The following is a 15,225-nucleotide window of genomic DNA, read 5'->3' as shown; positions in this document are numbered from 1 at the left end:
TCCTTGTACTTATCAGGGAGGTGCCTCATTAATGATTGTAATTCGTCATAATGCGCTGTCATATCTGGCTAATAATGCCTGTGTATTGGCGATATGCCACGTTTTCTGCTTGAGACGCTGTTCTTTTCCCTGATGCGTCAAGTAGCTTAGACTCTTTATCTGGTGGTGGAGCTTCACCTGATGTTTGTGAGTTTGCTCTCATGCGTGCATAGGAAACTACAAGTAAGTCTAGTGGTACAGGACCTTTAATATATGCTGGGTCTAAGGGAGCAGCTTTATATTTCTCTCTATGCAAGGGTTAATGACCAGAGTTCTGACTGAGTCTTTGAAGACTTCAGGAGCATGCTTAATCACTCCTTTAAGCATTGGTAAAATGGATGAGGACCTTTGTGCACTATCAAAGGTATCCATTAAGAAGTCTTCATCTACAGGGTCTGTATGCATGTCTACCCCATGATATTGCGAAGCCCTATGAATTAATTGATTGAAACCCATAGTGTCTTCTGGTGGGGAAGGCCTTGAGGGGTATATGTCATCCTGAGGGACATTTGGGGTGTTATAATCATCCCACGGGTCAGGTGATTCTGTAGGAGTAGCTGGATCAGGCATGTTACCCCTCCATGTCATCAGAGCTATCATCCCGGTTGTCATCGTCTGGTATGATAGAGGATGCTGGGGAATGTTGTGGTATGGGAGATGTGGTGATGGTACAGGTGAAAGAGAAAGGGAAGGCAGTCTTAAGGGAGAGGTAGCCATGTCCTCCTTTGAATGCGGAGCTGGAGCTGGTGTGTCCAGTGGTCGCTTTTTTTGAAGCCAAAATCAGCTGTCCAGTGATTGGATCTTTAGCGAGAGTCTTTTGAGCAGGGTCTGGATAAAGTAAGTCCTCTGCAGGAGGCCGATCTTTTGGTGCGGAGGAAGGTTTTGGCACTGAATCGGTTTGTTTTGGCTTTTTGGCAATGTCTTTAACCAGAGAAGCAGGAGTCTTTTTCGGCTTCGAAACTTTTTTTGGTTCTGAGGGTTTTTTCGGTTCCGGTATGTTTTTTGGATCCGATTAGTTTTTCGGATCCAGTGGTTTTTTCGAATCCGAAGCGGGTTTGCTTGGTTCTGACCTGGATTTCGGTGCCGAAGGAGTAGTGGTATGTTTTGGCGCCGATGGTTTGGATGTCGGCGTGGCCGGTGAAGTGGTCTTTTTCGGTGCCGGTAAGTGTCCGACTCGAGACAGAGTCGCCTGAAGGCTTCATTAGCTCCTTAGCTGGGCCCGAAGATGGGCAGTAGAAGCAGTGTGTCGGTGTGCACCCGAGGGCGCGGGTGTGACCGGGGCCTTCTTTGGGTGTGTCAAGGAAGGGTCGGGGTCGACGTTCTTACTTACGACCCGCTGTGCTGGAGTGATGTCCTCTACTTCGGAGACTTCTGCCTCGGAATTGCTGTCGATGTCGTGTTGTTCTGGAACGTGGACGCCTTGCTCGGAGATGTCGCCCGGAATTGAAGCTGAAGATCGAGCCATTGTTCGCCTCGCTCTTCGGTCCCGAATAGTCTTCTTGGAGCGGAAAGAGGCACAAGAGGAACATTCTCTGGCCTCGTGTTCTGGGGAGAGGCAAAGGTTACACACTTCATGAAGGTCGATGTGGGGAAACTTCGCCCCAAATTGAGGACACTTATTAAATGGCGTCCTTTCGACGACGACCGGAATCGAAGTTTTCGGTGTGAAGTGTAGCGTCGACTGGAAAAGCGTTCAAAACTTAATTTCTGTAAGTTGGTGAGGATTGCGTGCCAAAGGAAATCGGTTCCAACACGGAGCGCTGAAAACACATCCGAGCCCGGTGGAGGAAAAAAACAATCTGGGGATGGAGCCAATGCCCATGCGCAGTATCATCCAAAGGAGGAGTCACCTATTCTGTGACTTCCAAAGACTTTTCTACAACAAAACAAACTGCAAACATCCGGGCCCAATACTAGGTGGCCATCTATGCATAGTGTGTAATCTGCAGTTCATATGCCTCGAATATATATATATATATATATATATATATATATATATATATATATATATATATATATATATATATATATATATATATAAATACCCACACACACATAATTGTCGAAGATTAAGTTTGTGACACCCTTTTCTCAACTTTTGCTTGAGCAGGGAAAACCTGGAGTTCAACAGTATGCAAAGGTGTGCACAGTGACCACCAAAGGTCCTATGCCCAACCTTCTGGGAGCTGTCGTCCCCCATTGCATGCGGCCTTCAGCTATGCATATCAGGGGTTTGCTGCTGGGCCTTGCGATTGGCAAAGCCTTGTTCACAACCTTCATGGGCAGGCAAACTCCTGCTCAGCATAGTGTTCTGGCATGTGGTCTTTTTTTGTGTGAAATATAAGGGTTCGTGGACACCCGGTTTTGTGAACCAGCGATCTGCACACTCCTGAAGCCTTATAGGGCTAACCACAAGATCAACAGACATCATTAGGTCCTCAAACTCTCCTCGATATCAACAAAAAAGGGTCAAGAACCCGTGGGCTGAGTCCACAGACATCAAAGCTTCCCTGGGGAATGAGACCCAGTCAGTGTCCATATGGGACAAAAACGATAATTTAAAAAAATTGTGTTTTCTAATGTGGAGTGATGGGCCTTTTAGGCCACCCCGCACCTGAACTGGGAAAGTCAGGGGATGCTCTTCAGTTCCCTTATGGCTCCTGCAATTTTATTTCCTTCTGGCGCAAGGACCAAATTTGCAACATTTTTTGTCAGGTTGCAGCCATATTCCACATACGGCACCCAAATGGATGATTAGAGAATAAGTTGCTATGGAATAGTGTTTTGTTTTACTTCGCGTCCGCAGTTGCTACTTGGACACCTGGGATCATAGACTAATGATAGATCCCTCTTCCAAACTTCAAACGATATGTCAAGAGGGTGAAGCCAAAGAATGCTTCAACAACTTCTTGTGGTTCTTTGACTTTCACTAAGTCGATGAGGTCTTGAAGCGGGAAAGGCTTCTGGAGCTGCCCAGAGATCTTCCACAGAAACGGGACGGGGAACAGGGTGGAGACTTCTTTCGCCACACTGCCAGGAGCCTCAACACCTGTTCACGAATTGATTGGGTCGCACTGATTTGCGCTCTGCCCAGGTCTTGGGGTTGTGTCTCATTCCCAGGCACCAGAGACAGACCATATAGGGATCAGATGCAGACATCTGCTTGTGACAATCCTTGCAAGACTTGAACCCTTAGGGTTTAGCAGAGGACATGTCTCTAGCTCACAGGGAGCGAAAGCTCCAAACTGTTGACATTAAGTCGAAAAAAGTTAGTCAAAAAATAACTGAGGTAGCTCTCCTGATCTGCCCTGCATGCACAGAAAGAACGGAACTAATGTTAATTTCACAGTATCAAACATATAACCCCTCATATGGACAAATTTCAGTCTCTATGGGTCATTTATTCACCAGGCTCACTTGTGACCTAATCACATATCTGCTAATTAACAACACCAGCGCCTGCCTTATCAATCAGGGCAGGACCACCATGTCTGCACTTAATGAAAAATCTTCAAAACACACAACACCGTGAAATACTTAAAAAATCCTCCCTGATTAATTTAAACTGTTTTTGGCTGTTATGAAAAATCATTTACTTTAACGTTGTTTTTACATAGCTGAGTGAATACACTTTTTTTATTTTAGGAAAAATAATTTTTTGCTGAAAAAAGTGATCTAGGATCTAGCGCCTGTGTAGCGATTTTCAAGGTTTTGGACGATCGTTGGGAGAACTTGAGTCCCAGATTTTAATTATAGGAGATTCCAACCACGTCATTAGGGTGAACTGAATATATCAGAAGACATTTATAAAACAAAGAATGTAGGTATACTTATGAGTCACAAATGGTCAATAACATGGGGATTTATTATACATAGGTAACATTACAATATTGCAGTCAGAGCCTGATCTGCTTTTAGGAACAGAGGTGCTACAGCACATGCATACTCCACATGCAGATACAAGTGATGAACTATAACAGTCATAATAAAGGGTGAGTTCTCAATCATTTTAATTTATAAAACAATGTCTTCTTCATATAATGTACAGAATTCCTTTCAAACTACTGACTGATAGACCTGATAATTGCTGTAATTTTCCCACTACTTACCCTCTAACCCATGCCTGCTTGACATGACCGGTATTATTCTAAGAACCAACTTTCTTCACCTTCTGACCACAATTCATGACTGAAGAGTGCGATTTTAAACAAGGACTTGACTACATCCGCTTCTTTAGAACCATTGTCAAAATATTTTGTTTGGCCGAGCACAATAACCAGGTCTAGACATGTATTTTTTTCAAACCACCATTTTGTATTTTTGCAGGCTAATAGTAAAAGCTAACAGTAAAAAAAAAAGCAACTTGCCTTCAGGTAGGTTTTTCTTGCTAGGAAAAGAAAACTGAGGGTGCAACATAAAACTAAATTTCACTAACCAGTGTTTTTTGGGAAAAAGGATGACAGATCAACAATGAATCACGGACAGCAGCTATTGGAAAAGTGAAAAAAGGCAGAGTAAATTAGTGGCAGGCTTGCCAACGCTTCGATTTAATGTTTACCTAAAACTGGTTATTGATTCCTCTTCTCTACCTTACAACTCTCGAATTAGTGTGTAGGATCATTGCCGCTACCTGGTCAGTTCAGTGTGGATGTCAAGGCACTTGGAGATCCTTCAGAAGCACGCACTGAGGTTTTTAGAACGCTTGTTGACAGCGAGTTCCACAGCTTAATATTCAATGCAGGCAGTGAAATCTCAGAATCAAGCAGTCAAAGAGAATATTGATAGTGTCTCATTCAAAACATAAGTAATGCAAATAAGTGCAAGAAAAATAAATAACGAGGGCAAGTGTGAAATAGCTCTAACCCGAGCACAACAGTTTAATAGCTACAAGCAAGCTCTTGGTGAAGGAAGTCACTGAAATAGAATTGCCAGAAGGGCGATTTGCCAATCAGTAACATTGCCAAACTCCCTTCCAACAAAGACAAGTACACCTTGATTGATGTGCTCGGGTTGAGTTTACTGTCACTATAACAACAGAATCAAATTGTTGTAAAAGCTCTTTTTGGGGGATGGTGGGAGGGGGAGAACTTGCTGCAATATACTGAACAAATTACAATGTAACAATATCCTTGTTAGCTAAATTACAAGAAACTTTATTCAATTTTCATTACAACTAATAAAAAATATCCTTTTTAACTCTACACCTCCTTGTGTTCTAAAATCCCAAGTAGGTTTAGTTCAGAACATCCAAGCTCCTCAATTTGATTTCTAAGTATGCACTTGATCCAATAGTCCAACGCTAAGGTTTGATTTCAGAGATGTGTCTCCATATCAAACATAAGAGAGACAGACAGTGATTTGATGGAATATCAAACCAATGTTTTTATGTGGAATGAATACTGAACATCGATTATTGTAATTTTGCTAACAAGGCTATTGTAACAATGGATTATACCCAACATGCAGTTTGAGCACGTTCTCCCTAAATAAAAACGAAATGAGCTTTGGTAATACGGTTGCTACTGGGATTATCAGAAATTTGGGAGGGGAAGAGCAGCGCCATAAAAGGTGATAAAAATCCTTTGATCTATACGTAATGAATTTGTTGTAGGTGATACAGAAAATGTTTTATAATTATTCTCCGTTAATATACTAGAAATTGGGTGGAGAAAGCAGTTTCAGACATTGATCCTAAAGCATACAGCACTACGTGTTGTAATTGCTAGGTTGTAAAGTTATCTCACAACATTGCTCCACTGAAGAGTGTAATAATGCAGGAGATCTTCGAGATGCATGCACCCAAAACTTTCAATATGAATTGCTCGCAATACAGCTGTTGGCATGAGCCAAATAACTTTCAATTGCATACCAAACCTATTCTTCATCTACCCTTTATCACATCCCCAATATTCGAAACTCATTCAGTTAAATTATTTTCACAACCTCCTCTCGAAAACCCTATGTGTGGTTCCTAAACAAACTATGCTTTTTTCATTAAATAATTATGTCAGATGTACAAATTTAGCTGAACGTTCTTTGCTCTCTCAGCAACCCCAATTAGCTAATCTTTCTTCATGGCTTCAATGATTTCTAAATATTAGTTGCATTGCCTAAATTCTAGAGGTGCGGTAATGAAATGTAGGACAAATGCCCTTCCTGGTAAGCCCTGGATGTTCAAACACCGTCAGATATTCAGGAAATTCAAGGACTATGTAGACGAGTCTCACTGAGATTCATTCGATGTACCATTATTGCAAATAATAATCAAAAAATCCCAAACTACTCCTGTTGACAAGTTTCAAATGCTTGCAGTCCCCTTACATTTAAAATGATCTCCTTTATTTGTAGGGGCACAGAGTTGTGAAACCATGTATTTCAGAATAGCGCTATCCTTCTTTTTATCTTAAGTGCCATGGGTATGAAGAGAGCATAGCTGCCATGATGCCTCATGTCACCCTTCAGCTACATGAATGAGTAAATTAGTCACACGTAACATAGGGCCTTTTGGCAGCTTTACAATATTGACCAATTCATTCATATTTTTATATATATAATGAACTGGCAGATATAAGGTTAGCAGTCAAATGGCTAAAAGTACTATTAAAATACTAATGATGTTCTGAACATGAAAATATACATTGATAAACTTGAAATCTAGCAGTAATCTGAAAATCATTTACTTGATTCAAAATTGAAACTAATAATATTCTTAAAATATATGTATATTATCTGTGACAACAAAAAGGAACAATTTGCTAAGTGAAGAAAAATCTGTCAAGTAACATTGCAGGAGTGTTTGATGCAAACAGTTCCCCGAGAAGCCTATTTCCTATGAAGAGCTTCCCGTGAAAGTGGAACTTGCAAAGACGAACATTTACAAGGCATTAAAAAACATAAGATGAAAGAAAAAGGACTCCGGACAAGGATCTCTAAACAAGACACTACATCCTTTTGGGACCTCAATGTCACAGAATCCTCGTCACAGCTTTAAGAAAATTCACATTGACATAATATGTTTCTCGGCATAACATTTCGATAACTGGTCCATGTATTTACCTTCTTCAGATATGTTAACCTTTGTTTCTCCATCTGGTGATCAATTCTTTTGGATCGATTCCCATTACAGGCCACATTAGAGAACGTGTTCTGAGACATGCTATTATGCGGTCCTTGCGTATGACTAGCCCAGCGTTTTCTGATTTTTTTCACCTATCTTCTGTCTGATCAGGTCTCACATCACAAGCATCTTCAATAGCTATGTTCATCAATGCAAGACATGAGGCAGGCACACACATAAAGTTTTCTCAATGTAACGAATGTGCTGTAGCTAGTCTCAAGCGTAATTTAGGATGCGGCACATATCATAGACACCTGGTAGAGACCTATCTATTGCTATGAGGAATGCCATAATACCATGTGAAACAGAATAGCATTACTATTAGCAATTCAAAATCCAGAATCATAATTTAAAATGCAAATATTTGAGTTAATTATTGGCATACATGAGTGTATGTTCAATACATGTTTTGATATTAAGAACCCTGCTAGTCTCTACAAAGGTAGGACATTAGGGGTAGGATGCATACATCAAAATGTACACATCAACAATGGCGTTTTTCAACTTCAGGAATAATCAATTAACATGCCAGATTTGTGTGTGTTTTTTCACATACTCGGACTTTAGAGCCAGGGTGTTTTACACTGATCGGAATGGAATCTATACAAAGAAAGAAAATGGCTCTTAATAGAAGCACGGAGAAGGAGATCAAACTATTGATTTGCTGACTGGCAGCGGATTTGAATTTCATATTCAATGATTAAAAAAAAACATCTCGTGGAGGACACCTAAAAAACACACATCTTAGAAAATTGGCAAAATGTCACGCCTTGTTGTATAGTGGATGGAGTCCCTAGGATTGAAGGATGTTTCTTTGCAAATTGTGCATTTCCATGATTGCAAATTGTGGTACCTTCGAATAGTAAGTCTAAAAGGCATTTTTTTTTTAAAATCTCAAATGAAATACCACCAGAAAGAGCACAGACTGTTTACAACAGTTTCTACTAGAAGCTCTTTTTTTAGCTTCGGCCTTGAAAGGGAGCTCCCCCACATATGGATATATACCATCTGCATGAGAGACCAGTAGGAAAGAGGACATGGGAAAATCCGTTCTCCTCTCAACCTCTAATATGCACACTCATCACCCGTACTGCCGGCGAGAACTGACGAAACAATAGGGAAAGACAGCTACCTACTAAACTCCGTGTCCTGTATTATTAACAAACTGCAGACTGAAAAGTATGAATAGATATCACAAACCCCCCAACAGTGTTGTCTAGGTCTGGTGACAGACAACACGTTCGGACAAAGAGAAGGCACTTTAGAGCAAGATGCAACAAGCTTTGGTTCTTGTGGTGGCACGCCTGCTTCTTGCATTTAGATTTCCCAAGAGGATGAGGCAGTGGGGCAAGCGTCCACCACTAAATGCTGCAGAGCTCCTGACCTGACGCAAAGACTGCAAAAACAAGGCCACTCACTCAGAGCTATGATAAGCACTAATCATGAGGAGGAACTCCCGCTAAATATTTGCACCAACAGGGGTCTGCTATCCTCATGATTCAACGTCTACTTTTGGAGGAAACGATTCGTTTGTGGGTATCACTGCACAAACATTCATTAACCCTTGCTCGGTCATTTAAAGGAGTATGCAGCTGAACTATTTACCATCTAAGAGGCAGGTAAGTGTGGGAGAAAGTTGGCTGCTCCAGAAGCTAAACCATAACCTAAAGGCTAATACTTCTCTGCTGCGGGGGATCATTTGCAAAGATAAATAGAACTGTTCCCGCCTTCGGTAAAAAGGCAGTAGGCTTGTCTCATTCTGAAGCACCTCTGCCTGGATCCACATTCCTGGTCCATTCTCTGAAATGCCTAACTACGATCCAGCTGTGATACTCCAAATTCATTAAATGATTAACTGTTTCAATGAAGTGCCTATGGGTAGTTGGTTGAATTCCGCACAGAGATAAAGTAATACAAAACTCCAGTCATATCCATTTTTTGCTTCGACATGTATCAAGCAGCCAGACTCTCTTCAGCCAGGAGACTTGAGAGGTGCTATCTTGGACAGGCAAGTTTCATGCAGCAGTGGGATACGTTCTGTCTTGGAAGGGCTTCTTAACATTTTCGCCAGATAACAAGACCACGAAAACTAAATTATCTGTATGGGCTGAAGCACATTGTAGTTAACAGATTATGTGCTTTCCAGAAAGAAAGAAAAAAAGTCCTGTGATGGTGCAGGACAACCATTACAACCCACACCACTTGCTGCCGCAAGTACATTCTGTATAGAAACTGGCGTACAAGGGCAGGACAACGCAGTCATCAAAGAAAATCAAAACTACGTTTAGGGGATGCTTTCTTAAGCATACATCACTTACTTACCAGCTGAACCTGACCTTGCAACAGGCTCCCGGTTTAGACACTGCAATATTTCAGCACTTCGCTACAACGAGGAGGTTTGCATTTGTTTTATATGCATTTGCACAAAATAACTGTTAGATAACTGCATAATTTACACTCGACGTAAAACCCCCTATTTTTTTGTTTGACAACATTTTCACTTTTGTGGTCATTAGCACAGACGCGCATTCTATTTCGGTAACAAAGGACAGAATGGAAATCTGCTTATTAGGGTAAATAAACGGCCTAATGTGGATGTTAAAAGGAACAGGTACTTTCATTTTTTTTTAGCTCGCGGCTACATTTTCCTCCGCGCTTAAGGCATCCAGCGCACATATAGAATGAAGCAAGCCGAGCAGTCCCAGTCTTTCAACTGTAAATTCAGCCACCAGATGGCAGATGATCCAAAGGCACCGACTTGTCAAGACAATGCCAAACGAGAAAACAGACCACGCCTGAAATGTCAATACATAAGATGGTTTTCTGTTGGGTGAAGAAAAACCGCTAATGCCGTTGATAACATATAAACAAATCACAACCAAAAAATGGCTAAACACACAAAATAAAACTGCAATGACAAACGCCTTGCTTCTGGTCCTACAAAATAAGGCACCAGAGAATTTAAAAAATCCAAATTGTCCGTCTGTTATAAAATAAGAAGCTCCCAAGTGTTTGAAGGCCGTTGATGTAAGAGTGCAGAAGGGTAACAGGTCATCACGAGATGCACAGGATTTTGTTCTCACGGCTAGACGCCATTGGCTCTCTGAAGCAGGGGGATCTGCAGGGAAAGGAGTAAAGAATTAGACTGCGTAGTTGACGATTTAGCTGAAAGCATGCCCATGGAAGAGAAGTACTGGAAAGGCCGCTAGGTGTGGTTTATAACTGCACTGCACTCTCAAGACAGACCTAAAAATCCATACCCCCCCCCCCCCCTCCCAACTGTGCTGCACCCAGAGAAAAACACCATATATTATGTAGTTATCTAAGACATTTTAATAGCATTGCGCGTGTGCGTGCATCTGAAACTTCAACCTGAGGCAACTGGATAAATATACACAAGGATAGGAGGGAAAGTATTTTTATTGTGGAATTACACAACTTCTGTCCAATCAAAACATGCACTCTTAGCTCCAACCATGTGGCTGGAAACCAGGCCCCTCTTTAATGGCGCACCCAAAATGGTCTGAGAGCTGCCAAGCCAGACCATAAAAACGAAACAATTTGGGTAGTGGGGGTATTTTCCAAACAAGCATTTGCAATGCAAAAGGGGTCGCATTTAAGAGAGTTTGAGCTATTGGCATTGTAAATGACAATACCGTTTATGTATTTTGATTTTAAAACAGATAAATAAAAGGTATTGCCATTTACAATGCCAATAGCTTAAACTCTCGCAAAGGCAAGACTTGTTGTATTGCAAATGTGTGCTATAAAAAAAGTGTTAGAAGAGCGTGTCAACTATTTGAGAAAATAGTGCTCGGAGGCTGTAATTAAAGCCTACTGAGCAGGAACACCCATAACAGGGAACACACGTAACAGGGGGTGTCCCCATGAGAGGTTACAGAATGAGACAGGAGGGACTACTAAGCCTTTTGACCAATGAACAGCCACAGTTTACAGAGGACAATGACCTAAGCCATCGAAAAATGTGGTGGAGAGTGGGCGGAGCTTCAAGTCCCTACCTCAATACAGCATGCCTTGCAGAGCAGCGCATGCGCTGCCCAGGCTCGAACTGAAAATGGCCAGGTTATGTCATTCTAGGTTTCTAGTAAGAAAACCTGCAACATATTTTTTAAGTCTTTTATCCATTGCAATCCAAGAATCTTCGCTAATCCAGCGCCTGGATACCCCTTGGGGTCATGAGCGTGCTAAACAACTACTGACTGATTAGTATTCTTAATAACAACGAACAGCCAAAGGAGCAGGGCACTAATAATCTCAGTTCATGTCTGCAGGAACTAGCGGCAACTGCCTCCAACTGAATGGAAACAAGACGGAGGTCTTGATTGTGGGGAAGGCTTCGTCATTGTGGACCTCGGCATGGTGCCCCACTGCGCTGGGCCCTCTACCCACTCCCAGCGATCAAGTGAGGAACCTAGGGGTGTGGCTCTATAACCAGTTCTCGTTCGAGCACCACATCAAACGGGTGACAGGCACTTGCTTTGGCATTCTGAGGGCCCTCAGGAAAACACTGGACTTACTGCCACCGACAGCCAGGAAGACCATGGTCCAACATCGAGGCTGGACTACGGTAATGTCCTATATTTAGGAGCCAGTGCTAAGTGCACTCAGAGGTTGCAGCGCATACAAAATGCGGCGGCCCACCTGGTCTTGATGCTGCCTAAAAGAGCCTCTTCAAAGAGAGCAATGAAAGCACTGCACTGGCTTCCAATCAAGGAACGTGTAATATTCAAAGCCCTCTGTGTTGGCCACCATATCTTACAGGAGAAAGGACCCACTTACCTTCACAACCTGCTCACCCCGTACCCCCGACCCGTCAGTTGAGATCTAGCGGTAAGGGGCTGGTTCAGGTTCCTAAATCTAGCAGAGTACGAATGGGAGGGCATTCCTTTCGTGTCCTGGCAGCTCAACAGTGGAACAGACTCCCTCTGAGACTCTGGCTGGAGAAGTCAGAGCCGGCATTCCGCAAAGAGCTGTAAACTCACCTGTTTCCCAAAGATTAGGGCGGGGCTTTGCTTTGCTATGGCGGGGTGGGCAGAAATAGCAGCTGAGTGGCTTAACTTGGCCGTCCTACAGCGCGGGGTACACTAGCACAGTGTAACCAACCGTTTTACAAATGTAATTATTATTATTAGAAAAATGGGTTAGTCATCCGGCTTCATCCTTAAAGTAATGTACACCACAATTATGCAAAGAAATTCAGCTCATATAAAAATTTGCATGCAGTACTTCAGGTTGGGAAGTGTGTCGAGAAGGGGGACTAAAAACAGTGCTTCTTAATTTCGGAACAAAACAACTCTACAAGTGGCAAAAATGTGATGTGAGGTGTGGGACATGTTTCTTTCTGATCTCATCATTTAGTCTAATTCGAGTATGCTGCAGCAGGACTCACCTTGGATAGATCGATACCAGTCAACGCCTGCACGGAGGCCGGGAGCTCAGCCAGCAAACGGTTCACTTCAGAGGTAACTTTGCTGCTATCTCCGCTAAGTATAACTATTTCATCCACTTTGGCAAGAGGGGCCGACACCTTGGCAGCAATCTGAAAGGTAAGGGAACAAAAAAAATGGTAATTTAATAGTGAAAACACTTCAGGTTTCATACTTGCATATGCAATCTAAAAATTATAAAACCTTGTAGAGGGTCTATTGGGATTTTAAGAGCATGACATGCCTTCCTTTTACCACAGACCATCTGCCAACTACTCCCTAATACCCCCCAGAAATACGCAAAATCCAAAAACATATCCATCAAGCAGGAATAAAATCAAAACTCACTTATTTGGAAAATGATGTTAGTGCCATGTGTATCGCACACAGTGCTATAGGGATGGATTGTGAGTTGGCTAACAATGGTGTCACCAGTACTGTCTTCTGGTCCATTACACAGTGGGTAACTATGTTGGAGGGCTGCTCACTTTTCAAAACTTGCACTTAGTAAATGTCCACCTAGCTCCAAGGTGATCATTTTCAACAACTAACATTCACTGAGACGTCAAAGAAAACACGGACAGAAAAGCACAGCCTAGAAACAGAGTTCTGTATGATCATACATTTGTTTTCCCTATCCTGTTAAAAAGATATTGTCCCTGTGTTTAACGGGGTCACAACATTTCTAAGGAAGGTATCAAATGGAATGTGAAATTAGCTGTAGGCCTTATCGGTGCTGTAAAAAGGAGACCCTCTTAGGGGGCGTGGCAAAGAGGCCAAGATGGCAACCGTCCCTGAGCCCCTGGGGCCTCGGTAGAAACTCCGCCACCATCCTGGCTGTTGGCCAGCCCCTAGACACTCTGGCCGATAGGGGGCATTGTACTCCTTGTGGTGCCCCCAGGGAGCTCAGATTGCTGATTGGGAATGGCCAAGTTAGCTGATTTGGACTCGGCCTGGATTAAGTGGGCATAGACATCGCAGCAGCTGCCAGCGTCCCGCAGGTGCAATGGCCGTTCCTCCTGGGCCCGTGGTTGCTGACCCACACCAATCTGAAGACGGCAGGAGTGCACCAGCCGATACGCCGGGGGCTTCTTTTAGTGGCGGCAACGGCAAACTGAGGGCCGTGGACGGCACCGGAGTCCTTAGGTCATGAGAAAGGGCCTGATGCGACGGCCCCCTCCCAGGAGAGTCTTTGAGGTGAGCGCGGGGCTCTGAATAATTCGATGGGGTAGGAGGAGCACAGTTTTGCAGATTGCCTCACTGCTAGGGTGTCGTGGCTATTGGAGGTCCTGAGGACACGACCCATTAACAATGGAACGTCACCCCACCGCTCAAAAGAAAAAATACAATGATAATAATGTACCGTTATTATCACTGTATTTTTCCTATTGTTTTCAGTACCCCTCGGGGCGGGCCAGGAGTGGTTTTCACTCTTTAAATGAGCACGACGGCCCTAAAGGACCGGCCAAACAGTCATGTGCACTCTACATCTTCCTCGCCAGGCTGCATTACACACCCTGGTGATGAACATGTAAACCCTCCCAATCCCCATCGGAGCACCGATCCATGGCACTCAGACTAATCACAAAGCTTAATTGCAGTGTTGTGATTGGCTGTGGGGAGGCTGGGTGCCATGTGCTGTCCTGCTGCCGGGATTTCAAGAAGAAGGAAGCTGACGACGACAGAGGAGAGGAGAAAAAAGTTAACTATTTATATTTTTTATTCCTCCTAAACCCCGCCGCCCAACCACTCCTGTCTGGTAGCAGCCACTACTGCCCATTATCCTCCGCAGCCTCTCCCGTGGCCTGGGAAAGTACTGACTTGGAGAAGACTGGACCGTGGGGGAGGATGCATAGATGAGACCCAGCAGATGGCCAGGCTGCACATGCTGCCAGGGTCACTGGCAATTTATCCCTGCCCAAGCAGGTTGAGGACCTTGGTTTTCCCTGGTGTGTGCCTGCTTTACTCGATACACTGCAACCCAATTTTCATCCTGGAGGCCCTTTGGGGACACAAGGCACACTGTCTTAGAAAGCAATAGTGATGTTCTACGACCATCAGTGGGGGTGGGTCCCCTGAGCCCACCAAAACACGTATTGACCACTGGATTTCTATGGCCGCTGGTGGACCCCTGCTTTGATCACCACAAACATCAGCCTGCCTCCTTCTATTGGAGCTTTGAGCGCCAAGTCAAGAACCTCTGCACTGTCAGTAGGATAGTAGCCGCAGGCCTGAACCAGACTGCTTGAGCTGCCAGGACCGCTGGGTCCTTGTGCAAGCGGGTCAGGGGGCCCCTGCTTCGTGGAGCAGCTACTTAAGCATACCGTAACACAGTTTCCTGCTACACTGCTGCAGCACTTGCGGACTTACTGCTGCAACCTCCTATGCCATCCTTGGGCAAAACTTGGGGCAAGGAGGACCTCCTCCAAATCAAGCACAAACGAAAATAGACAAATTTACGACCCCATGCCGCCAAAAGTGACGGCATAGACAGTGTTGCTGCGTTGAAACCCAGCTCTTCAGATGCCTCGAGATACTACAAGGCATTCAAGCCTCCCGGCTGATGCTATAAACTAAGATTGGTGAAGTTGGGGGTCAATGTTGCCCTCTTGCAACAAGGCT

General features: G+C 43.6%; 1 protein-coding gene across 2 annotated transcripts in view; it reads right to left on the bottom strand.

Annotated features, from left to right (window-relative positions):
- Window positions 1-3,883: 3,883 nt before the first annotated feature.
- FLOT2 (flotillin 2) overlaps window positions 3,884-15,225 on the bottom strand; it is a 351,376-nt gene continuing 340,034 nt past the window's right edge. For both annotated transcript variants that reach the window (XM_086955138.1, XM_086955139.1), the window contains exons 10-11: window positions 12,567-12,716; window positions 3,884-10,274 (exon numbers count right to left, since the gene is read on the bottom strand). In XM_086955138.1, the coding sequence (XP_086811264.1) occupies window positions 10,242-10,274; window positions 12,567-12,716 (183 nt within the window). In that variant the 3' untranslated portion in view covers window positions 3,884-10,241. The remainder of the gene's footprint in view (window positions 10,275-12,566; window positions 12,717-15,225) is intronic.

This window comes from Lissotriton vulgaris, chromosome 2_1 (genome assembly GCF_964263255.1).
Source record: "Lissotriton vulgaris chromosome 2_1, aLisVul1.2, whole genome shotgun sequence".
Classification (NCBI taxonomy): domain Eukaryota; kingdom Metazoa; phylum Chordata; class Amphibia; order Caudata; family Salamandridae; genus Lissotriton; species Lissotriton vulgaris.
Note: the sequence above shows the minus strand (reverse complement) of the source record. Positions and strands in the feature narration are given on the sequence as shown.